Source organism: Xenopus laevis, chromosome 2L (genome assembly GCF_017654675.1).
Source record: "Xenopus laevis strain J_2021 chromosome 2L, Xenopus_laevis_v10.1, whole genome shotgun sequence".
NCBI lineage: Eukaryota > Metazoa > Chordata > Amphibia > Anura > Pipidae > Xenopus > Xenopus laevis.
The window spans coordinates 179,616,436-179,642,223 of NC_054373.1; the positions used below are offsets into that span (position 1 = coordinate 179,616,436).

Here is a 25,788-nt window from a genome sequence, read left to right on the forward strand (position 1 = left end):
GCAGCCCAGGAAATTTTGTCGTATGGGGTCCTGTGATTTCTGATGGCGGTCCTGTGAGTGTCAGTGAGTCTGTCAGTGAGTGTGAGTGTGTCCGTGATTGATTGTCAGTGAGTGTGTGAGTGATTGTGTGTGTGTGTCAGCGAGTGTGTGATTGTGTGAGTGTGTCAGTGAGTGTGTCAGTGATTGATTGTCAGTGAGTGATTGTGTGAGTGTCAGTGAGTCTGTCAGTGAGTGTAAGTGTGTCAGTGATTGATTGTCAGTGAATGTGTGACTGTGTGTGTGTGTGTCAGTGAGTGTGTGAGTGTCAGTGATTGATTGTCAGTGAGTATGTGAGTGATTGTGTGTGTGTCAGTGTGTGTGTGTGTCAGTGAGTGATTGTGAGTGTGTCAGTGATTGTCTGAGTGTCAGTGAGTCGGTCAGTGAGTGTGTCAGTGATTGAGTGTGTCAGTGAGTGTGTCAACGAGTGTGTCAGTGATTGAGTGTCAGTGAGTGTGTGAGTCATTGTCTGAGTGTCAGTGAGTCTGTCAGTGATTGTATGCGTGTCAGTGAGTGTGTCAGTGAGTGTTACGTATCAAGCCAAGACAATGAATGGACATGTAACCCCACTGCCCCCCAATGAATTAAATAGCGTAAAGTAAATATCACTGTTCCCCAATAAACACATTGAGGGTCATTTATCAACACTGGGCAAATTTGCCCATGGGCAGTAACCCACGGCAAACATCTAGATTGCTGCATTCATTGTTCTACTTGCAGCTGGCTTTAAAAATCTAATCACGGATTGGTTGCTATAGGTAACTGCCCATGGGCAAATTTTCCCAGTATTGATAAATAGCCTCAATGACTATTTAGGGTATTAATTATAGACTCACATCAGCTATTTCTATTGGGATCTATTTACTAAATGATATAAGTCTCCTACATGAATAATGTGAGTCTCTCCTACATGAACTTTCCAGCAGTGGGAATGACTGGTTATTATAGAGTCACATGTTTCTATTGGGATCTATTTACTGAATGATACAAGTCTCCTACAGAAGTTTTTGGGCTCCACTGAACTGTGTGAACAAGACATTTTCTATTAACAAATATTGCAGGTGCTTATCAGTTCAGCAGTTGCAGGTCTGTTCCCTCTAGTTAAACCCCTGCTTTTTATTAAAATAATTGGTGGGTTTGTATCATAGTAGCACAGTCCCGTCCATCAAGTTCTACCTTATGTCCCAGCAAAACCAGTTGATCATGTGTGTATCACTCACAAGGAGTGTGGCCAAAAATATTGGGGCTGTATGTTTGTGTTTATGGAGGGCCCATATAAATAACTTGTACGTGTACGGGGCCCCAAAGTTTTCAATTGTCAGCCCTGGGCACCAGTGGAATAAAAGGAGTCAGTGATGTATCAGAATAAGTCTAGGGGTATCTGTTAAGAATTACGGGTCAGAGGTGTTATTAGAATTTCTGGGGGGTCTCGTGTGCCAATAAATGTATGATGGGTCCCTGGTTTGCCTGTATATATCTATTAGTGGTGAGTCTATCAGTACTAGTAGAAGTTCTACAGGTCCCTTGTGTTCAACCGGGTGGATCACAAGGGGGTCAGAAATTTGCCAGTGTATGTGCTAGATACCACTGCTGTCAATACTGCATAAATACTCGGGGTCACAGGCTTGCTAAGATAAGTACTTGGGCTCACCAGCGCACTAATATAAATCAATATAACTTTATATGGCCACTGCTGGTGGGATGCAGTGAGGGCATGACCACAAAATTCATAGAGACAAAGAGGGTGTCTGTACTCATCCATTAATAATATATAATATACAAGAGACATGAATATCCTGTAAATTATATCCTTATAAATGGTGCTTGTTTTTATATGGTCATGGAACTCCTCAGTAACTTATAATATCCTTATATTTTACAAGAGGGAGTACTTTATTCACTATATATATATATATATATATTCCAATAGAGGGTACATTATTCACTATAGTAAGACCATTATTCCCTGTATGTAATAAAAGTTACTAAGTTTGCTAAGGGACAGTAACCCATAGCAACCATTAATTTGTTTTTTAACAGGTAGTGCTACCTGCTGATTGGTTGCTATGGGTTACTGCTCCTGGGCAAATGTAGTGCCTTTTATCACATAACCCACTATGTGCATTGAACTACTAGAAATGCCTTACCCTTTAAACAAAACAGGGATTGTCTGTCCATATATTGCAATATTTTTAAGCTGGTCAATGGAGTCAAATGGAGAGATCCTGGTCTGGCCAGTCCTACCCTCACACTCATCCCTGGTCTGGTCATTCATACACTCACCCCTGGTCTTGCCGGTCCTACACTCACACTCACATCCTGGTCTGACCAGTTCTACACTCACACTCATCCCTAGTCTGACCAGTCCTACCCTCACACTCATCCCTGGTCTGGTCATTCATACACTCACCCCTGGTCTTGCCGGTCCTACACTCACACTCACATCCTGGTCTGACCAGTTCTACACTCACACTCATCCCTAGTCTGACCAGTCCTACACTCACACTCATCCCTGGTCTGGCCAGTCCTACACTCAGGCATTCAAATTGCAGTGTTACCTGCTTGTTTATTGTGCGGACTGCAACATTTCGGGGTCACGCTTGACAAAGGGGCGTGACCCTGAAACGTTGCAGTCCGCACAATAAACGAGCAGGTAACACTGCAATCTGAATGCCTGTGTGCCAATCCTTTTCTGTTCTATAGCATATGTGAGGCTGCCGGATCCTTTGGGATTGTGCACCGGGCTGATCTGGTGAAGGGTGTGCGTCGGTTCCTTCTACTTTGGTGCAGTCCTACACTCACACTCATCCCTGGTCTAGCCAGTCCTACACTCACATTCACTCCTGGTCTGTCCAGTCCTACATTCACATTCACTCCTGGTCTGACCAGTCCTACACTCACACTCACCCCTGGTCTGGCCACTCCTACACTCACTCCTGGTCTTGCCGGTCCTACACTCGCCCCTGGCCTGTCCTACACTCACACTCACTCCTGGTCTGGCCAGTCCTATACTTTCACTCACATCCTGGTCTGGCCAGTCCTACACTCACATTCACTCCTGGTCTGGCCAGTCCTACACTCACACTCACACTCACTCCTGGTCTGGCCAGTCCTACACTCACCCCTGGTCTGCCCAGTCCTACACTCACACTCACCCATGTCTGCCCAGTCCTACACTCACACTCATCCCAGGTCTGCCCAGTCCTACACTCACACTCACCCCTGGGCTGGCCAGTCCTACACTCATGCTCACCCCTAGTTTGTCCAGTCCCCCACTCACCCCTGGTCTGGCCAGTCCCACACTCACACTTGGTCTGCCAGTCCCAGACTCACACCTGATCTGGCCACTCTCACAATAACCTGTGGTCTGACCAGTCCTACAACTCACCCCTTGTTTGGTCAGTCCCACAACTCACCCCTTGTTTGGTCAGTCCCACACATACATTTGGTGTGGCCAGTCCTACAGCTCACCCCTGGTGCTGGTTTATTCTGTTACATTTCAGTTGTTTCATGTAACGCAAGCACTAGGGTTGCCACCTGGCCGTTAAAACATCAGCCCAGGCCGGAGCTGGTAGCACAAAATCATGTGAATATTAAGGAAAATTACATATTTCTATTGATTCCGTTTATTTATTTTTTCTTTATTTACGACACATTGTGACAGTCTCTGCTGAGACCCATATGTTGGTTTAATAAATTACCAATTTAATGTTATCACTGTGACTTCTATAGGAATTGTGTCAATGCTGACACTTGCACCATTAGCATTGGACCCCCATCACCAGTATTAACACTAGGGTCACTGCCGTGCAACGGGAATCACTACTTGGGTTAACTAGTTTGGATTCACCAATGAGGCTCATGGAAATGCGTCCAAGTTGTATTCTAAGTTCCCCTTTTATCAGTTTCTCTTTGCCGTCCCCATAAACACTCTGATTATGTTGAAGCCTTCAGCCCCAGAGGTTTGGCACCTACAGATGATGATGGTAAAGCACTGCGTATCTTGACAGCGCTATATAAATAAATGATGATGATGGTGGTCAGACCTTCTTAAGGTGGAACCCAATAGGCAAATTGCCAAACTCAGGAACCTGAGTGACTACAAGACCAGAGTTAATAGGGAGAATTAGAGGCACCGAGAACTCTCAGGCCAGGGAACAACGAGACCCCCCCCCCCACCAGAATGGCACTTGCAAATAACTCCCGGGGGGGGCAGGAGATAAATACAAGACGTGAGTGTTATGAGGCAGAAATGCCCCCATTCTGTCTCCCTCTTGCCTGTACAATGGAGCAACAGTTCGGGGTCTTATTGTTCTGCAATATGGGGGGCATCTGTTTATTCCTGGAAATGTTGCAGAGAGAATGCTTACACTTAAAGCAAAAGAATGGGGGACTCAGGGTTAGTAATTTCCTCCCCAGGGGGCAGAATGTCTGATCTCAGTGCCCCCCCCCCATCCTGCCTCCTCTCATAACAATATCCATTCAGTCCTGTGTTGTGTGTGATGTCACAAGGGAAGTTTCCCAAAATAAATCTGTGTAACATGAAATCTGCCTGATCCTCTACGTCTGCACGGACCAAATGGGACCCTGCTATTGGCCGGCACCAGTTCAAGTGCAAGCTTTGCAGCCCAGTTGGAGTGAGAAGCAAAACAGCAAATAAAAAAGTCTTTCCCCCTTTTTCTGTTCTGAGCTGAAAACAAATGATGACATTTTCCAAACACAAAGAACTTTGAGATAGAGCTGCCCTCTTATTGGCTGAGATGAAGTAGGGTTGGGGCAGCAACAACCCTGGGGTTTGAAACAGGGTTGGACTGGGCCTGTGGGACACTGGGAAAAAACCTGGTGGGTCCCTGTCCTCATGGGCCCTGCCAACCCAGACCTGCTCCCTGGTCTGAAATTCCGGGTGCTGCCCCATGACCTCCCTACATGACCCTGATTGTGGCTGCAGAAAGAATAAAGTATGTGTGGAGGGTTGTGGCTGGGGCCTGGGAAGGCAAACAGGAGTTGTGGCTGGAGCATGGGGCTCGGGGGGGGGGGAGAAGAACATTAGAAGCTGTGAACTCACACAGAGAAGAACATTAGAAGCTTTGACCTCACTCAGAGAGGAACATTAGAAGCGTTGACCTCACACAGAAAAGAACATTAGAGGCTGTTGACCTCACAGAGAGAAGAAAGTTACAGGCTGTGACCTCACACCTTTAAAGTTCTTCTCTGCATGAGGTCACAGCCTTTAACGTTTTACAATGTCTGAGGTCACAGCCTCTAACGTTCTTCTCTGTGCTAGGTCACAGCCCCTAACTTGCTACACTGTGAGGTCACAGCCTCTAATGTTCTTCCCTGTTTGAGGTCACAGCCCCTAACCTACTACACTGTGAGGTCACAGCCTCTAATGTGCTTCCCTGTTTGAGGTCACAGCCCCTAACCTACTACACTGTGAGGTCACAGCCTCTGATGTTCTACACCAGTGATCCCCATCCAGTGGCTCATGAGTAACATTTTGCTCTCACCCCCTTGGATGTTGCTCCCAGTGGCCTCAAAGCAGGTGCTTATTTTTGAATACCAGCCTTGGAGGCAAATTTTGGTTACATAAAAACCAGGTGTACTGCCAAACAGAGCCTCCTGTAGGCTGAAGCCAATTACAGCTCATACTTGTGTTGCTCCCCAAATCTTTTTATATTTGAATGTGGATCATGGGTAAAAAATGTTGGGGACCCCCATTCTTCACTGTGTGATGTCATGGTCTCTAATGTAGCAGATTGCATGGCTGGGAGCACAGACATTATTAGAAGTAGAAGTTGCAGAGGTGGATTTTGCAGTACATGAATGTTGTGTGTTGAAACAGGGGGTGTCTCTGTTTGTTGAACAGGGGGAGCTCACAGAGGGGCCAGACCAAGCACACAATACATTACAGGAGAGTTTCAGGAGGCAGTTGTTACTGGGAATAGAGTGACAGTTTCATGCTCACATAATCAAAATGGCTGACCTTGGGCCCCGGGGTCAGGGAGTTTATGGATCCTGAGGAGAGAGATTCCCAGAAGGCTGAGGCATGTGTGTGGGCAGGAATGTACATGTCTGTATGAGAGGTTCCAGGGGCCTGTGTTAACTGGTTTCCCTCCCACTCACTTACTGGTGTGAAGGGAATTCTGGGAGTTGTAGTTCAGCAGCAGCTGGGAGTCAGCCTGGGACAACAGAGAATAAAGTGGAAGAGATGGGGCGGGGTGGAAGGGACTGGAAATGGAAATGTATAGCTTGCAATTATTGCAGAAGGGGAGGGAGATAAATGAAGAAAAATCCTTGATAGAGACAGAGCCAACAGGAGACTAAAACTTTCCTTTAACTAAGGACCACCCAGGGAGTCTACCCCTTTAATATAAGTATAACATACACAGGCTTTCAGTATATACACTCATCCTATAGGATCCCACCCCAGCCCTACAGTATATACACTCATCCTATAGGAACCCCCCAGCCCTACAGTATATACACTCATCCTATAGGAACCCCCCAGCCCTACAGTATATACACTCATCCTATGAGAACCCCCCAGCCCTACAGTATATACACTCATCCTATGGGAACCCCCCAGCCCTACAGTATATACACTCATCCTATAGGAACCCCAGCCCTACAGTATATACACTCATCTATGGGAACCCCCCAGCCTACAGTATATACACTCATCTATAGGAACCCCCCCAGCCCCTACAGTATATACACTCATCCTATGGGAAACCCACCCCAGCCCTACAGTAATATGACACTCATCCTATGGGAACCCCCCAGCCCTACAGTATATACACTCATCCTATGGGAACCCCCCAGCCCTACAGTATATAACATCATCCTATGGGAACCCCCCCAGCCCTACAGTATATACACTCATCCTATGGGAACCCACCCAGCCCTACAGTATATACACTATCCTATGGGAACCCCCCAGCCCTACAGTATACACACTCATCCTATTAGGAACCCCCAGCCCCTACAGTATATACACTCATCCTATAGGAACCCAACCCAGCCCTACAGTATATACACTCATCCTATGGGAAACCCCCAGCCCTACAGTATACACACTCATCCTATAGGAACCCGCCCCAGCCCTAAAGTATATACATTTATCCTATAGGAACCACCCAGCCCTACAGTGTATACACTCATCCTATAGGAACCCACCCAACATTATATACACACATATAGTGTATACATTTTACGAGCAGATTCTTGCAGACTTGATTTCTTATTACCTCAGACTCCAAATGCTCCCCCAGTCCCTCCGTTACCTGGTGTAGATGGGGCTTCCCACCGTGGGGTTTGGGGTGAGGAAGGGGCAAACAGTAAGGTGAAATGGTTTGTAGCTCTCAGCAGGAGCCTCTGGGACTGTACAGAGAGATCATCCCAGTTATATCATTCCCATGGATTCCCTTAAGATTTTACCCAAAACTGCAAGAACTGTAGGGATACTACCTCAAATCACTGCTGGAAAGATCAACTTTTTGACACTGAAGTTTAACATTATCAGCAAAATATATTCTATTCAATACTCACACACACATCCATGTATTTTGGAGAATCCTAACCAGTCTGTGCCAATCCCAGGGGCCCCTTGGATTGATGATATAGAAACCTGAACCCTCACTCTGACATGGCAGGACTTGCCCCAACAGGCCTGGTATTCTGGGGAAATCCTGCAGCTGGGAGTGCGGTTACTCACCCACCGTAGTGCCTGGGATCAAGATATTTCAGGAAATTCAGAAAGGCCCCTATGTCTGCGGCTGTTTCCTCTCATTAGCGACACAGCAGCTGGGGGATTCGTAATCAGGAACTGCTAAAATTAACTGCCGTCAGAAGCAGCATCTACACAGCCTTCCTTCCACTCGCTGACCCCTCTGCACCCGCTATATATATATATATATATATATATATATATATATATAAAGCAGCATGTATGGGCCGCACACCCCCAAAAAATGGACGAAACCTGGGTGCTCATGCATTAAAAGTTCATAGAGGGTAAAAAGTGATGGCTCTCACCGGATTTTGTAAGAAAACAAATGGAGAAAAAAAGAAAAAGTTTATTGATCCAACGTTTCAGTCCCACACAAGGACCCTTTTCAAGGAAACCTATAGCTACATGAGGTCAGTTTGATGAAAGACATGATGAAGGAGGTCCCTTGCCCACAGGGGTTACAATCTAAGTGGTAGATGCTTGTGCTCTGGAGAGTCGTAAAGTGGAAAAAGGAAAGCAAATCTCCTGCAGTAACAGGTGAGACCAGCAGGTGGCAATGCATTTGTCTGCACTTGAAAGGCCAAGTTGTGAGAGATATATATAGTTACATAGTTGCATAGTTAAATGGGGGTTGAAAAAAGACAAAGTCCATCAAGTTCATCCTCTCCAAATAAAAACCAAGAATCCATACACACACCCCTCCCTACTCTCACATAAATTCTATATACCCATATCTATACTAACTATAGAGTTTAGTATCACAATAGCCTTTGATATTATGTCTGTCCAAGAAATCATCCAAGTCCCTCTTATAGTCATTAACTGAATCAGCATCACAACATCACCCGGCAGTGCATTCCCCAACCTCACTGTCCTGACTGTGATGAACCCCCTACTCTGTTCCTTTAAATGAAACTTCTTTTCCTCTAGTCTGAAGGGGTAAAAAGGGCCCCTGCTATTAGTCTATAATGTCCTCTAATGCAGGGGTCCCCAACCGCTGGGCCACAGCCCAGAAGCGGGCCGCGGACACTCTCGCTGGCCAAACTTGCTGCTGACCCCCCTGACCCTGCCAACCCCATCCCCACCCCCTAGTCCTTGTGAAAAAAATTTTGGGCACCGGTCCCCGGTCCAAAAAAAGGTTGGGGACCCCTGCTCTACTTGTAAAGTCTAATCATGTCCTCTCTCAAGCACCTTTTCTCCAGAGAAAATATCCCCAACCTTGTCAGTCTCCCCTCATAATTTAACTCTTCCCTCCCTCTAACCAGTTTAGTTGCACTTACTCTCTGCACTCTCTCCAGCTCATTTATATCCCTCTTAATGGAGTCCAAAACTGCCCCCATACTCCAGATGAGGCCTCACCAGGGACCTATAAAGAGGCAGAATTATGTTTTCATCCCTTGAGTTAATGCTCTTTTTTTTATACAAGAACTTTATTTGCTTTATTTTATTTAACTTGTTCATTAATGACTTAGGGGAGGGTGTTGTAAGTAATGTATCAGTGTTTGCAGATGACACAAAACTATCAGCCCAATTAATTCCATCCAGTATTTGGCACTTGCAACAGGATCTTGACAAACTGGCAATCTGGGCAGCTAAGTGGCAAATGAGATTCAATGTTGATAAATGTAAAGTCATGCACCTGGGATGTAAAAATATCCACTTATACCCTTAATGGGACTGCACTAGGCAAATCCATAATGGAGACGGAGCTTGGAGTCCTTGTAGATAATAAACTTGGCTGTAGCAAGCAATGCCAGTCAGCAGCATCAAGGGCAAATAAGGTCTTGAGCTGTATTAAATGGGGCAGAGTGTCACGGGAAGAGGGGGTCATTCTTCCACTGTATAGAGCACTTGTAAGGCCCCATCTAGAATATACCGTACAGTTTTGGTCTCCATCACTTAAACAGGACATTATTGTATTAGAGAGGGTACAGAGAAGGGCAACTAAGCTGGTAAAAGGTATTGAAAATCTTAGCTATGAGGAAAGACTGGCCAAATTGGGGTTTTTCACGCTGGAGAAGAGGCGCTTAAGGGGAGATATGATAACTATGTATAAATATATAAGAGGATCATATAATAATCTCTCTAATACTTTATTTACCAGTAGGTCTTTCCAGCTGACACAAGGTCACCCATTCCGATTAGAAGAAAAGAGGTGCGGCCTAAATATTCGGAAGGGGTTTTTTACAGTGAGAGCTGTGAAGATGTGGAATTCTCTCCCTGAATCAGTGGTACAGGCTGATACATTAGATAGGTATAAGAAGGGGTTGGATGGTGTTCAGCAAGTGAGGGAATACAGGGTTATGGGAGACAGCTCATAGTACAAGTTGATCCAGGGACTAGTCCGATTGCCATTTTGGAGTCAGGAAATTTTCCCCCTCTGAGGCAAATTGATGAGGCTTCAGATGGGTTTTTTGCCTTCCTCTGGATCAACTGGCAGTTAGGCAGATATAAAAAAAAAAAAGGTTGAACTTGATGGACGTGTGTCTTTTTTCAACCTTACTTACTATGTTACTATGTAGTAGCCACAGAATGGCACTGCCTGGAATTAGACAACTTGTTATCTACCGTAGATCTGAATATTCCAAGGTTTCTTGGGTAGAAGAAAAAATGGGAATGGGTGCTAATTGAATCCCTCCATCAAATCCTGTCTTTGCGGTGGTAAATTTGTTATCCCTCTAGTTTTCCAATATTTCTATCCTGATATTAACTTTGTGGCCCTAGGGACATTGCTCAAGCAGGAATACCCGGACTACTCTCCTATCAGCCCTCACCCTGACTATCCTATACAGAACTCAGTCTTGTACAGAAGTCAGTAGTCCACTGATATCCTGTTGCTAGTCCTTGACCTTTGGCTTCTGACTACATGTTGGATCTTCTTCCAAACACTTCTCCAGCCCCAGAGCCTGGATAGTTTCCACCTACTGGACCATTCTGTTGGGGATGGAGGTAGGAAACTTTGACCCGCATCAAGAAGAGCCCAGTTAATACTTACCTGAGAGACATGTGTAGGGCTTGTTTGTAGGTCAGGGTAGAGCCATTTATGAGAACACAAAGGGCAAATACCCTCATTCCACTTGCACAAAAGGCATGGGTAGAACTGTAGGAGAAGTAGGCCTTACATTTGGGTATAGGGGATCCAGGAAGTAAAGGTGGCCAATGGGGCCCTAAAATGAGATTGGTGAGGGGCCCAGCCTTAAATTGCAGCACCCCCAGCAGGGCACGGTCTTTCCCACTGGCAGGAGAGAGTGAGACACATGAGCTGCGGCTACAAACACATACTGACCCCCCAATACAGGAGACTGGACTGTGAGTAGGGTTGCCACCTGGCCCGTGTTTTACTTGCCTGGCCAGTAAAAATGATGGCTGATCACATAGTTATTAATAGGGAAAAAAGATAAATATAAAAGAAGACAGGACGGTATTTTCTTCCAGAAAAGGAGGCAAGGTTGTTGTGAGGGGTCACTCAGGGTCAGGGGCCCATTATTGTTGGGATATTATGGGTCCCTATGGCCCTCAGTCCCTACAAATGTCTCCCCCTGGGCTTTACTCTATAGAGGAAGGTACTGTCATGAGTCATGACTCTATGGGTTGTGCTCACTCTATAATAACCTGCTGCAGTTGTGACAGGGCCATGGAGGGGATCTACGCGCGTGGGCTTATGGGTAGAGAATTTCTCAGCTGGGAAAGGCACGCATAGCAGCGTATGGTTAGCGTGGGGACGTATTTAGTACGTAGGAGGCTGCCCCGCTTCTCAGGGTAGTGGCTTCTGTGACCGAACACGCACTGGGGCGGGGCTACTGAAGGAGGTGTGAGTGGTGGAACGTAGAGGGAAAGAGACCCCCTCGTGCTGCCGAGGAATGGATCCGCCCGGCCCTGTTCCTGTCCGGTGGTAAGCGAGTTGGGCGGTTGCAAGTCCGCGTTGCAGGGGTGCATGTAGGGCTGAGACGTGTTTCATTGGAAGGTGAGGCGCGTTTATTGTTCTGTTTGAAGGATATGAATCCCCCACAAAGGCTGCACTGACAGGCGGTGTTACTGTGGCTCCTGAGTTGTGGTATTTATTCCCTTCCTTTGTGGGGAGTCAGTCAGTCAGTCAGTGCTTAGAGGTGTGGCTTTGCCCTGTGCAGCTGCTGTACATGGAAACAATGGAACTTTTATTTCCTACGGAAATGCCCCAGGGAACGTCTTATTTTATTGCTCCCATGGGCACATGTAAAGGGGGCACTTTTCTGTGTGTGTAACCTCTTGTCTATCTCCTGGCACCTGCAATACCAGCCAGGAGCCCATTAACAGTGGTCAGGGGGTGTGTGTGGGGCCCAGCAGGTTGGGGAGTCTGTTTCCATGGGGATAAAGAGACTTTGCTTTCATGACTTCCGTTTTAATTCAATTGCTGCATTTCTATTGGCTGGGCCAGTCAGGTGCACGAGGTGTAGAAGTGATACCTATATTGACTAACAATAAAAATAGATTGCAAGCTTTCGGAGCACCAAGGCCCCTTCGTCAGACAAAATACAAATGAAAGCTGGAAAGGCACAGCATATATTCTGTTAGATCAGTGAAAGGTATTCATGGGCAATAAATTAATAATAATAATAAGTTACAGATAGATAGAGATCAAATGTAGAGATAATACAATGAATTAAGCTAACGACCGATTTTAGGGCAGTCCGACCAATGCTTCGTAATTATCGTGCGGTTAGTGGGATTCGAACGATCGTACATCTTACGATTTTTCGGCCGACATCTGTCGGTCCCAGTGCAATCTATCGATGTTTGCAGGGTCAAGCTCCCCTTTGTTTTCCTGGCAAATTGGTCTTTTTAGTTGATGGTAAATTCGTACGATCGTTCTGAGAGGATCGTGGTCTCACGGTCAGGATCTGATCTTTTAAAAATCAGCTTTAGGGTGGGTTGCAAATAGTCCAGGAGTCTGGATTCAGTCAGGTCACATGAAACCTGACCCTAAATTAAGGCTCTATCTTAAAGGAATTGTTCAGTGTAAAAATAAAAACTGGGTAAATAGGCTGTGCAAAATAAAACATGTTTCTAATATAGTTAGCCAAAAATGTAATGTATAACGGCTGGAGTGACTGGATGTCTAACATAATAGCCAGAACACTACTTCCTGCTTTTCAACTCTCTTGGTTACCACTGACTGGTTAGCCTGGTTACCAGGCAGTAACCAATCAGAGACTTGAAGGGCGGCCGCATGGGTCATATCTGTTGCTTTTTAATCTGAGCTGAATGCTGAGGATCAATTGCAAACTCACTGAACAGTTATGTCCCATGTGGCCTCCCTTCAAGTCGCTGACTAAAGGTGGCCATACACGGGCCGACAGACCAAGTTGGCAGCTTATTGGCCCGTGTATGGGGCCCCCGACGGGCTTCCCCGATCGAGATCTGGCCGAAAGATCATTGGCTGCAGTTTTGTTTCTGCCAAGTCTAATGTGGTGCCCTCACCCTACACTGCTGCCAGTTACTTTCCCAGGAGAGGGCTTTATTGCAGAGCACATGCATTGGCCCCAAGAAAAAACATAACTTAAGCTGTTTGAAAGTAAACACAGTTTCAAGCAACTTTGCAATATACATCAATTAAACAATAAGCAGACTTGTCATGGTTTTTAATGGTTTCTGACAGTTCCCTAAGCCTAGTCCCCTGCTCTCCTGCTGATCTGTCTGACTACCTTGCTGAGCTGACTGACTACTGTTACTTTGCATCAACAGTCATCTGTCCTCAGCCTGCATCCTCCAAACCCCACAATTCCCTGCACACGTGATTTCAATAAGGAAAGGAACAACGCAATGCATTGTGGGTTATGTAGTTCCTGCATGCTGTGTGTAAACTGTGGAGAAGTTGTTAACAATGTGTAACATCAGTGTTTAGTCCCTCCTTCCTTGCCAGAATTTCAAATGATGCAGAAAGAGAGAGAACGGTTAAACAGCAGGATTTCAGCATAGAAAATGGCATTTATTTATACTTTTTGAAGAAACCGATAACAGTGATAGGTATAATAGGGGGTTATGTGGGTCTCTATCAAATTTTGGTTTGGAAGCCAGAGTTCCCCTTTAAGCTGTGTGGTATAAGGAATTACAACAGGGGTATATACTATCTCTATCTATACATGTAATTAGGCAGCTGATATGACTGGGGCTCTGTAGGTAGGTACTATTGCAAGCTTGGTGACTGTATGCAGGTAAGTAGGTGGGTGCAGGTAACATAATATCCAAAGATATCTGGGCACCTCTTCTCTAATTCCTTTTTTGGAACACTGGTTGCTCGAGTGGTTACAGTCTGAGGGGTTACAGTCTGAGGGGTTACAGTCTGAGGGGTTACAGTCTGAGGGGTTACAGTCTGAGGGCTATAGTATGTGCGAACAGCACACACAAACCCAGTGTGACTATGTGCAACACACGGCAAGTGTCACCACCATTGAAGTTCTTGTTCATCTAGCAGTCTGATGGAATAGCCCAGGAGAACCCTAAATGTGCAGGAGGAATACTGGACCGGGGCCCTGGTTCCAGTGAAAGCTTAAAGGGATACTGTCATGGGAAAAAAAAATTTTTTCAAAATGAATCAGTTAATAGTGCTGCTCCAGCAGAATTCTGCACTGAAATCCATTTCTCAAAAGAGCAAACAGAATTTTTTATATTCAATTTTGAAATCTGACATGGGGCTAGACATTTTGTCAATTTCCCAGCTGCCCCAAGTCATGTGACTTGTGCTCTGATAAACTTCAATCACTCTTTACTGCTGTACTGCAAGTTGGAGTGATATCACCCCCTCCCTTTCCCCCCCCCCCAGCAGCCAAACAAAAGAACAATGGGAAGGTAACCAGATAGCAGCTCCCTAACACAAGATAACAGCTGCCTGGTAGATCTAAGAACAACACTCAATAGTAAAAACCCATGTCCCACTGAGACACATTCAGTTACATTGAGAAGGAAGAACAGCAGCCTGCCAGAAAGCATTTCTCTCCTAAAGTGCAGGCACATGACCAGGGGCAGCTGGGTAATTGACAAAATGTCTAGCCCCATGTCAGATTTCAAAATTGAATATAAAAAAATCTGTTTGCTCTTTTGAGAAATGGATTTCAGTGCAGAATTCTGCTGGAGCAGCACTATTAACTGATTCATTTTGAAAAATTTTTTTTTCCCATGACAGTATCCCTTTAAGGCTACAGGGTACATTGACATTCCTGACAATTCCCTGCTTTCTACTTTGTGGAACACTCTGTTGGGGCCTTTCCTGTTTCAACACAATAATGCCCAGGAACATGTTCTTTTACTACTTTATTTGATCTGAATGGTTAGTGGCAGGTTGGAAAATCCAATCGTTCAATGATTCATACGATTGTGTCTATGGCCAACTGAAAGGGATCCTGTCATCAGAAAACATGTTTTTTTCAAAACGCATCTGTTAATGGTGCTACTCCAGCAGACTTCTGCACTGAAATCCATTTCTCAAAAGAGCAAACAGATTTTTTTATATTCAATTTTGAAATCTGACATGGGGCTAGTCAATTTCCCAGCTGCCCCTGGTCATGTGACTTGTGCCTGCACTTTAGGAGAGAAATGCTTTCTGGCAGGCTGCTGTTTTTCCTTCTCAATGTAACTGAATGTGTCTCAGTGGGACATGGGTTTTTACTATTGAGTGTTGTTCTTAGATCTACCAGGCAGCTGTTATCTTGTGTTAGGGAGCTGCTATCTGGTTACCTTCCCATTGTTCTTTTGTTTGGCTGCTGGGGGGGAAAGGGGGGGTGGTATCACTCCAACTTGCAGTAAAGCTGTACTGCAAGTTGTACTAGAGATACAGTAAAGAGTGATTGAAGTTTATCAGAGCACAAGTCACGTGACTTGGGGCAGCTGGGAAATTGACAATATGTCTCGCCCCATGTCAGATTTCAAAATTGAATATAAAAAAATCTGTTTTGCTCTTTTGAGAAATGGATTTCAGTGCAGAATTCTGCTGGAGCAGCACTATTAACTGATTCATTTTGAAAAAAATTTTTTTCCCATCACAGTATCCCTTTAAGGCTTCTTCTCTAATGCCCCCTTAAAGTCTGATGTTAGATCTATTGCCCCTATAGGTGCACCACCTTTATTCATGTCCTTGTCTCGTACAGACCCTCGAGTTGCCGACGGAGCAGCAGAAGTGGAGGAGCCGGAGCCATGGATGAGAGCACTCTGCACATTAAAGAGGAGCCTTGTGAGATTAGTGAGTTTTTAGTGGAGGAGGGACAAGAGACTGAAGCTAAGGAAGAGAATGTTAATGAGGACTGGGGGGCTGAGGCTTTTGCTGGAGAAGAGACAGAGGATTACCCCCAGGACAAGGACAGTTGTGGATTTATTTGCCCAGAATGTGGGAAAACCTTTGAGTCTCAGTTTCTGCTGAGTGTCCATCAGGCAACGCACATGAGAGAGAGTCATGTCTGTCCAGCCTGTGGCCAAAGCTTTGTACAACGCTCCTCTCTTGTGCATCACCAGACCTTGCACTGCAGGGGCAACTGTCAGCTTTCCACCAGTTCCTCCTCTCCTGCTCTCAGTGTCCCATCCAGTTACAGATGTGGCTTGTGTCATATGGTGCTGCCTGGCCCCAATGAGCTACGCAGACATCTGGCGAGTCACAAAGGTGCGAGGCGTTACACGTGCAAAGAGTGCAACCGCACATTCAGCTGTAACTACTTCCTGGTGCGTCACCAGAGGACTCACTCTGGGGAGCGTCCGTTTGTCTGTCCCCAGTGCAACAAGAGCTTCAGCTGCAGCTCTGTCCTGTACCGACACCAGCGATTGCACATGGGGGTGCAACCGTACAAGTGTGAGCTGTGTGTCAAACACTTCTCCCAGAAGAGCAGTCTCATCACCCACATGAGAACTCACATGGCGGAGCGCCCATATTCCTGTCAGCTCTGCGGGAAAAGTTTCTCTACCAACTCCGCTCTTATCCGCCACCAGCAAAGGCACCAGCAGGGAAAGCTGTGCACAGGTGAGTGGATACTGTCTCTCTCTTTCTCCCCCCCCTCACTTTCTGAAGGTGCACACAGGTGAGTGGATGCTGTCTCGTTCTTTCTCTCTCATGTGGTTTCCCATCTCTCAATGGTTTCCCTTCTTTCTCTCGGACCAATGGTTTCCCTTCTCTCTCTCGGACCAATGGTTTCCCCTCTCTCTCTCGGACCAATGGTTTCCCCTCTCTCTCTCGGACCAATGGTTTCCCCTCTCTCTCTCGGACCAATGGTTTCCCCTCTCTCTCTCGGACCAATGGTTTTCCCCTCTCTCTCTCGGACCAATGGTTTCCCCTCTCTCTCTCGGACCAATGGTTTCCCCTCTCTCTCTCGGACCAATGGTTTCCTCTCTCTATCTCTCAAATGGGTTCCTTTCTCTCTCATCAATGGTTTCCCTTCTCTTTCTCAGGCCAGTGGTTTCCCTTCTCTCTCTCTCTCTCTCTCTCTCTCTCGCCAATGGTTTCCCTTCTCTCTCTCAGGCCAGTGGTCTCCTCTCTCTCTCTCTCTCTCTCTCTCTCTCTCTCTCTCTCTCTCTCTCTCTCTCTCTCATATCAATGGTTTCCCTTCTCTCTCGTCAATGGTTTCTTTTTTCTCTCTCTCCTGGGTCTTACTGCCATAGCTTTCTTTATGCCCTATTGTGCTCTGTGGGGCTGTGTCTAACGTGCCTCTCTTTTCTCCACACCAGAAAATCAGGAGAATGGGGTCAGCGACAAGGATGCGAAATGGAAACTGCCCAAAATCCTGCTGAGAAAAGCAGCCGATGGCTTCTCCTTTACCGCCGTGGGGGATAGGAAGTGGGTGGAACAGCAGATGGATTGTGGGAGGATACAAGGAAAACTGGTGATGGAAATGCACGTTGGTGATGATGAAAAGCTGGATATAAAGAAAGACTATGGTAAGGGTGGGGTATTTAACTCTCTGGGTTATAGTCATGAGAACTACCTACACTACTGAACGTGGCATCTTATTAAATGGAGTTGCCGTAGTGTGGGTTTTAAGCCTCGCATCCTGTGTCATATTTCTACTCATAGGGTGGTGCCATATTGATTCCCTTAGACAGTACATTATGAAGGTATAGCTTATTGTGTGCCCAGAATATTCCTTCTCTGTATATTTGTATTTATACATATGGGAGGAGGTGCCATATTGATTCCCTTAGACAGGACAGTATGAGGGCATAGCTTATTGTGTGCCCAGAACATTCCTTCTCTGTATATTTGTAATTATACATATGGGAGGGAGATGCCTTAGACAGTGCACCTGATGTATCTGTATGGGAAAGGGTGGGTAGGGTTAAATCTGCAGGCATGGGATTACGAATGGAAATGGCATGTTGAGGTCTCGCTGGTGACACTGTATTTATTTGGTTGTGCAGATGAAGTTTCAGTACAAGGCAGCTTCCTGACACGGAGTCCAGTTAAACTAGAGAACATTGAGGAGAACAGCACTGGTAGCCCACAGCACAGCTCAGAAGTCCCCATGTACCAGAAGACACACCCCAGAGACAGGCCTTTTATTTGCAGGGGCTGTGGGAAAAGCTTTGGCTACCAGTCTTCACTTATACAGCACTGCCTGTTCCACTGCAGCTGCAAGCCAATGAAATACATGAGTGCTGATGTGAGTGGAAGCCTCGGCCAGTCCCTTTATAAATGTGGGGTATGCAGTGCAGCCTTCACAGGCAGAGCGCAGCTGAAGAGTCACCTGAGCAGCCACAGTGGGGAGCTGCGATACTGGTGCAAGGAATGCGGGCGCAGGTTTAACTCTAACTACTTACTGGTCCGGCACCAGAGGATCCACACTGGCGATAAATCCTTCCAGTGCCAAGTTTGTGAGAGAGCCTTCTCCCAGAAGACCACCCTAGTGATTCACCTGAGATCCCACACTGGGGAGCGTCCTTACCTGTGCCAAGTCTGCGGCAAGGGCTTCTGCTCTCGCTCAGCATTGGTTCGTCACCATCACAGTGAGAAAGACAAGGAGAGAGGTGAGTGCTACATACCTGGAGTTACCTGATTCCAGTGCCAGGCAAGCTCCAGGCTCTTCATAATATTGTGGCAAGCTCAATAAGGGGGTTTTCTTCATCAAGGTGGCTTATTTTTCTCTATTCTTATTTTCACTTCAGCGAGCGGATGAGATTCTGCTATGGTCCTGCAGCGGGTCGGGTACCTGCGGGTTACCCGGAAAAAATCTGCGGTACCCTGCGGGTAGAAGTTCTGGGTGCGGGTATAGACGCGGATCTTCTCGATTTTTACTCCTTTTTTCTGATCATGCCTACTTCCAATGATGTCACTTCGGGTTTACAATGACCGCAGTTCCTGATTCTTGATGGTCAGCGGGTCCAGGATGCGGATAAGGCAATTGCGGGTTGGGTCAGATAGCGGGTCCAAGCGGGTTAGAATGCGGGTCCAGGTTGCGGATTGCAGGTTTCGGGTACGGGTCAGGTATGGGTCCAAAAAATGGACCCACGCAGGACTCTTATTTTTACATCAGAGGCTTTTTAGAGCTTTTGAGTTTAAATCCAGTCAACACCCGTTAGCAGTATAAAATCAGTTCAGCCGCACCCCAAGTTAATAATAAACATACCACATACATTTCCTTTACTGTTGGTTCCTAGAAGAGCAAATTAGCATATATCCCATCTGGGTTCCAGACTAGGGCCTGCACATCAAACCACTTTGAGCCTTGACAGGGTGGGGGCTGTACTTAAAGAATATGTAAAATTACATTTTTCCTTTAACCTCTAAAATTACTTTAGATTGTGTCCAAAATAACATACATTTCTCCCTGTGTTAAGTCTCGTTTCTTTTAAATCACAAACTGCTCAACTGCATCTCATTTAAGATACTTCCTTTTCTTTTCTGAGCAGGCACCTCTGAGACTGTCTTCATAGAGAGAGAGAGAGAGGGAGGGCTCAGAAAAGAAATGGGTGGAGCTTCACACTAGGAAGTAGCTGAAATGAGTGAGTGGCTTGTGATTTAAAAGAAATGACGCTGAATACAGGGAAGAAGGTGGGTTACTCTGTGGGCTGTTTAGAGTCTTTATAGGGATTTTAAAATAAAAGACTTACTTGGACTGAGTTACATAGTTAAAGGGGACCTGTCACCCATAAAAAGCTATGTAATAAAAGTACTTTTCAAATTAAACATAAAACCAGCATTCTTTTTATTATAATTATAATATCCCCTTTTTAAACCCTTTTTAAAAATCTTGGCTGTCAATCATATATTGCCTGCGCCGCCTCTAAGCCTATTACTTTCACTATTCATTCTGTCCTTCCATATTAGTCCTCACGTTCCCTCTCTACTCACTGTCTAATCGTGTAACTTGGGCATCACCATTCTGGTGCAAGGTTGTGACGTGATGCCAAGTTTGCCTTAAATACTAGTGTGGCACCCGCCTGCTTGATGTGACTGTGATTTCCAAGACTAAAAGAAACAAAATTTATATTGTAAAAATAATAAATAAAATAGGATTTGGAATTATTTGTTAGGGTTACAGGTCCCCTTTAAAGGGGTTGTTCACCTTTGAGTTAAAGGGGAAGGAAACCTAGTTGGTGCAAAAACCCTACCCCCCTTGCAATTGGTTTACTTTAAATGTTTTTATTATTTGTGGTTTTTGAGTTATTTAGCTTTTTTTTTCAGCAGCTCTCCAGATTGCAATTTAAGGGATCTGGTTACTAGGGTCCAAATTACCGTAGCAACCATAGATTGATTTGAATGAGAGACTGGAATATGAACAGGATCTGGATAGAAAGATGAGTAATAAAAAGTAGCAATAACAACAAATGTGTAGCTTTACAGAGCATTTGTTTTTTAGAAGGAGTCAGTGACCCCCATTTGAAAGCTGCCAAGATTCAGTAGCAGGCAAACAATTAAAAAAAACGATATAAAATAAATAATGGAGACCAATTGAAAAGTTGCTTAGAACTGGACATTCTATAACATATTAAAATTTAACTTAAAGGTGAACCACCCCTTTAAGTTGAGTTGAAAAAAGACCAAAATTTAAGTTCAATCCCTCCAAATGAAACCCAGCATTCCTAACTGACACCAACCCCTCCATATACTCTATCTATCTATGCTAAAAGATAGATAAACCCTCCTAAACTCCCATTAATTTGTAATTCGACTAGTCAAAATTTTTTAATACAATCAAATTTGTTGAACTCGAACTAATTTAAAGACCTGAAAACTCGAATCTAAGTCGGTTTGAATCCTAAAAACTTGATTTGAATTCTAAAAACTTGATTCAAGTTTTTTGTCAGAAAAAAAACTTGAATGTCAGGAAGGCTACAAACATCACCAAATTGATCCCTGGGCCTCTCCAATTTACTTATACAGTAATTCAGCAGGTTTTAGGTGGCGAATAGTTACATTTCAGTTCTTCAAGAGCCAGAGTATGATAAATAATTAAATCTTCAAAACGAACTTGGATAATTCACAATTTGAATTTCACTTCTACCCTTAATAAATCTGCCCCTAATTGTAGATTTTAGTATCACAATAGCCTTGGATATTCTGCTTGTCCAAGAAATCCTCTATGGTTGTGTTGCTGTTAATTGTCCATGGCAGCTAATATGGTGGCACACTGAAATACCCTATAATGTGGCACGTCCCTTACAGGTGGGCAGCAGAACAATTCGAAGGCATCTCGGAGGAGAAAGGAGGTGCGGAAGCCCAGGGGTGGTGCTAAACGGAAGAAGCTATCGATGGATACGGAGAGCATGCGTAAGGTAGTGATACATGATGAGGATTTTGAGATCATTCACACTCCTGCACCAAAAGGAAGTGGGAGGAGCTCTGTTGCGTGTGCAGATTGCGGCAAGACGTTCAAATCCCAGACGCATTTAACGATTCACAGTCGCATGCACACGGGGGAGAGGCCCTTCTCCTGCGCCTGTGGCAAAAGCTTCGGCCACCGCTCAACTCTCATTCGGCACAGAAACTTCCACTGCAATGTTAAGTCTGACATGGTTATTCCGACTCATGCTGCCACTCCCACCCAGCGCATTTATAAGTGCGGCATCTGTCACTCCAATTTCCCCAGCACCGGCGAACTGAAGAAGCACTTGAGCAGTCACACAGGGGAGCAGCGCTACACATGCACCGACTGCGGCCGCACCTTTAACGGGAACTTTTATCTGGTGCGCCACCAGCGGACCCACACCGGGGAGCGGCCCTTCGTCTGCCATCGCTGCAACAAAAGCTTCAAGTGCAGCTCCGTCCTGTACCGCCACCAACGCACACACTACGGGGAGATGCCCTTTAAATGCGAGGCATGCGGCAAGGGCTTCTCTCAAAAGACCAGTCTGATTATTCACCAAAGGACTCACACGGGAGAGCGGCCATACCTGTGCCACATCTGTGACCGGAGCTTTTGCTCTAGCGCTGCCCTATCCCGACATGAGCATAGTCACTTATTGGATGGAATCGCCTCAGGTGAGTGTTATCTGCAAAAGAACCTCCCCCTGGCCTATTACACTGTGCTAGCTTTCCAACAGGGACCCCCACAGCCTATCAGTAAGGATCTAATGCCCCCAAGGAATCAGGCTAGAGGTAAACTACCTTATCCATCCATACAGCTGCTGTATGAGACTTAAGATAAAGGAGCTGTATAAATCCTTCCCTCTAGCTCAGTGATCCCCAACCAGTAGCTCGTGAGCAACATGTTGCTCTCCAACCCCTTGGATGTTGCTCCCAGTGGCCTCAAAGCAGGGGCTTGTTTTTGAATTTCTGGCTTGGAGGCAAGTTTTTGTTGTTTAAAAACCAGGTGTACTGACAAACAGAGACTCAATGTAGGTTGACAGTCCACATAGGGGCTATCAAATGGCAAATCACAGCACTTATTTGGCAGCCCAAGAACATTTTTCATGCTAGTGTTGCTCCCCAACTCCTTTTACTTCTGAATGTTGCTCACGGCTTCAAAAGGTTGGGGATCCCTGCGTCTAGCTTGTCCCCTGAAAGACCATTATTATCTATATATATATATATATATATATATATATATATATATATATATATCTATATAGATAGACAAATACAGGATTCCTCTGCACTCAACCCATTATCAATATATTTAAGACAGCGACATTTTGTGCATACTGCTACTGAAAAATGCCTTACCCTTTAAACAAAACAGGGATTGTTTGTCCATATATTGCAATATATTTAAGCTGGCCAACTACGTCAAAGTCATCCCATATCTGGCCAGTCCTATGCTCAATTTTCATCTGATTCTTTAAGAATTCTATGGTTTAATTATACATTTTATAAAAGCGACGAATACGTTTTACCTGCAACTTACTAGCTGCTTTCAAAGTAAAACTCCCAAACTTGGCTGCCCTTTTATTAGACACCAGTGGGATCACCTGACTATAGTTGGAGGGGGTGGGAGCTACAACATGGAGCTGGTCACTGCTCCTGTATAACTATAACAAACAGGGGAAAGTTGTGCTCACCACTAGTTTTTAAAATCATTAGGCGGGGGTGCAATGAGGGTGTGACCACAAAAAACATATAGACAAATACAAGATTCCTCTGCACTCAACCCATTATCAATATTGATAATGGGTTGAGTGCAGAGGAATCTTGTATTTGTCTATATGTTTTTTGTGGTCACACCCTCATTGCACCCCCGCCTAATGATTTTAAAAACTAGTGGTGAGCACAACTTTCCCCTGTTTGTTATAGCTATACAGGAGCAGTGACCAGCTCCATGTTGTAGCTCCCACCCCCTCCAACTATAGTCAGGTGATCCCACTGGTGTCTAATAAAAGGGCAGCCAAGTTTGGGAGTTTTACTTTGAAAGCAGCTAGTAAGTTGCAGGTAAAACGTATTCGTCCCTTTTATAAAATGTATAATTAAACCATAGAATTCTTAATGAATCAGATGAAAATTGAGCATAGGACTGGCCAGATATGGGATGACTTTGACGTAGTTGGCCAGCTTAAATATATTGCAATATATGGACAAACAATCCCTGTTTTGTTTAAAGGGTAAGGCATTTTTCAGTAGCAGTAGCACAAAATGTCGCTGTATATTGATAATGGGTTGAGTGCAGAGGAATCTTGTATTTGTCTATATGTTTTTTGTGGTCACACCCTCATTGCACCCCCGCCTAATGATTTTAAAAACTAGTGGTGAGCACAAATTTCCCCTGTTTGTTATATCTATATAGATAGATATATGCACTGAAACCAGGATTCGGCTGAATCTTTCTGCCCGGCCGAACTGAATCCTAATTTTTTTTTTCTGCCATATTTAATAAGCAGCAGCAAGCTCTCTTTACCCAACAAGCACAATTTCCATTGGTCACACTGTTGCCATTACCGTGCTCTTGCTCAGTGTTTTTTGGTGCAGTCAAATGGCTCATACTGCCTGTTCCAGAAAAACTGCATGAGTCAATGAGTGGTGGGATGTCCAGTCCTTTTGCGTTGTGTAATAAGAGCTAAAACCTGTAATTGCCCCACTAACTGCCCCTGGTTGCAGAGCTGCACATGTACAATACACAGGTCACATTGTCCCATTCTCTCTCTTTGTTACAGTGCAGAGTGTTGTGGATCAGCACCCAGAAGAGGCTGATTTTGCAGACGGCTCAGTTGGAGAGGAGGCTGGAGAGGTTGGGGATACATCTAAAGATGGGGAGTTTTGGGAAGGCAGTGACCGGTCCCTTGATTCGCTGAAAGACAAAAGCAGTGAGGCAGATTTCCGTAATGGAGCCGAGGGCAGTTGGGCGGATCCTGCTCCAGCGATGGAGAAAAGCAACAACGATCTACAGATTGAAGTGGGGGAGAACAAAGCAGGGGGGTTTATCTGCCCCAAATGTGGCAAATTCTTTACCTCCCAGTCTCTTCTCCGTCAGCACCAGAGAGCTCACAGTGCAGCCCCGAGCCATTTCATGTGCCCACACTGTGGCAAAGCCTTCAGCCAAAGCTCCTCTCTGGAGCGTCACATGAGTTCTTACTGTAAAATGCGTCCCGTGCTGGAACCCAGCGAAGCCATCGATTTCATTCCGGCCGTTCAGCCAATGAACAAGTGCGGCATCTGTGATGTCACATTCCCAAGCCGCAACGAGCTGAGGAAACATCTGGCTGGCCACACGGGCAACGAGCCGTACACATGCAAAGACTGTGGGCGCACGTTCAGCTGCAACTACTTCCTGGTGCGACATCAGCGGGCACACACAGGCGAGCGTCCCTTTGTCTGTCCCCAGTGCAACAAGAGCTTCAGATGTAGTTCCGTCCTGTACCGACACCAGCGCTCCCATTCCGGGGAGCTGCCGTTTAAGTGTGAGGTGTGTGACAAGGGCTTTGGGCAGAAGAACACCCTCATCATCCACCTGCGGACTCACACGGGAGAGCGCCCCTACCCCTGCCCCCATTGTGCCCGCTGTTTCCGATGCAGTTCTGCTCTGGCCCGACACGAGCAAACTCACAAGAAGAACATAGATGTTAAAGACATTGACTGATCGGGTGGAATGTCCAGCGGCAATTGCAAGCTCTGTGGGGCAGGGGCTCCTGAGTGCTGATAAAGATGAGCCTGTCATGAAAAATGAACTTTTGTTTCATATGCCATTTCCTTTCTTACCAAGCAGGGCTCTTACTTTCTGATGCTCAGATTCCATATCTACACTTTAAATGCTTAGTGGTTTTTTCTTGCTCTGCCTCTGCTAAGCTTTCTTAAAGGGGAGCTATCAGTAAAATCTAATATTAGCTTCAGCATACTAAAATAAGAAACTTTCTAAATATAATCAATTTAAATATTCTGTATTGTTTCTGAAATAATCAAGTTTATCTTCACTATTCCTCTCTCAGCATCTGTTTCTCTTTATTCTGTCTTCATGCAGCATTTGGGTGTCAGATATTCATTGACAGTTAGATCCAATATATCTTATAGGGGGCTCCTTTTGCCTAGAAGATGTATTAGAGCTCACTCTATTAAAATCACCAGACATCATGTCTCTCTACATGCAGAATTTGTGCAAAAGGCAGTTATTTTGTTAGATTTTGTTTGTACTGGAATCAGTTATTTG

General features: G+C 45.3%; 1 protein-coding gene across 2 annotated transcripts; it reads left to right on the forward strand.

The window, feature by feature from the left end:
- The first annotated feature begins 11,445 nt into the window (after positions 1 to 11,445).
- Positions 11,446 to 25,508, forward strand: LOC108707590 (zinc finger protein 11-like). Of its 2 annotated transcripts, none has more exons than XM_041582736.1 (6): positions 11,446 to 11,729; positions 15,886 to 16,745; positions 17,447 to 17,656; positions 18,137 to 18,742; positions 21,381 to 22,196; positions 24,302 to 25,508. In XM_041582736.1, exons 2-6 carry the CDS (start codon positions 15,932 to 15,934, stop codon positions 25,222 to 25,224), a joined length of 3,369 nt encoding a protein of 1,122 aa, XP_041438670.1. In that variant the 5' UTR covers positions 11,446 to 11,729; positions 15,886 to 15,931; the 3' UTR covers positions 25,225 to 25,508. The 2 variants fall into 2 exon arrangements, with proteins under 2 accessions (XP_041438670.1, XP_041438671.1); XM_041582737.1 differs by having other exon boundaries at positions 11,446 to 11,657.
- The last annotated feature ends 280 nt before the right edge of the window (positions 25,509 to 25,788 follow it).

Coding starts and splice junctions, on each gene's coding strand:
- LOC108707590 (XM_041582736.1), top strand. CDS start 15,932: ATGGATGAGAGCACTCTGCACATTAAAGAGGAGCCTTGTGAGATTAGT. Junction 17,657..18,136: donor GGATATAAAGAAAGACTATG/GTAAGGGTGGGG, acceptor TTGGTTGTGCAG/ATGAAGTTTCAGTACAAGGC. Junction 22,197..24,301: donor ATTGGATGGAATCGCCTCAG/GTGAGTGTTATC, acceptor TCTTTGTTACAG/TGCAGAGTGTTGTGGATCAG.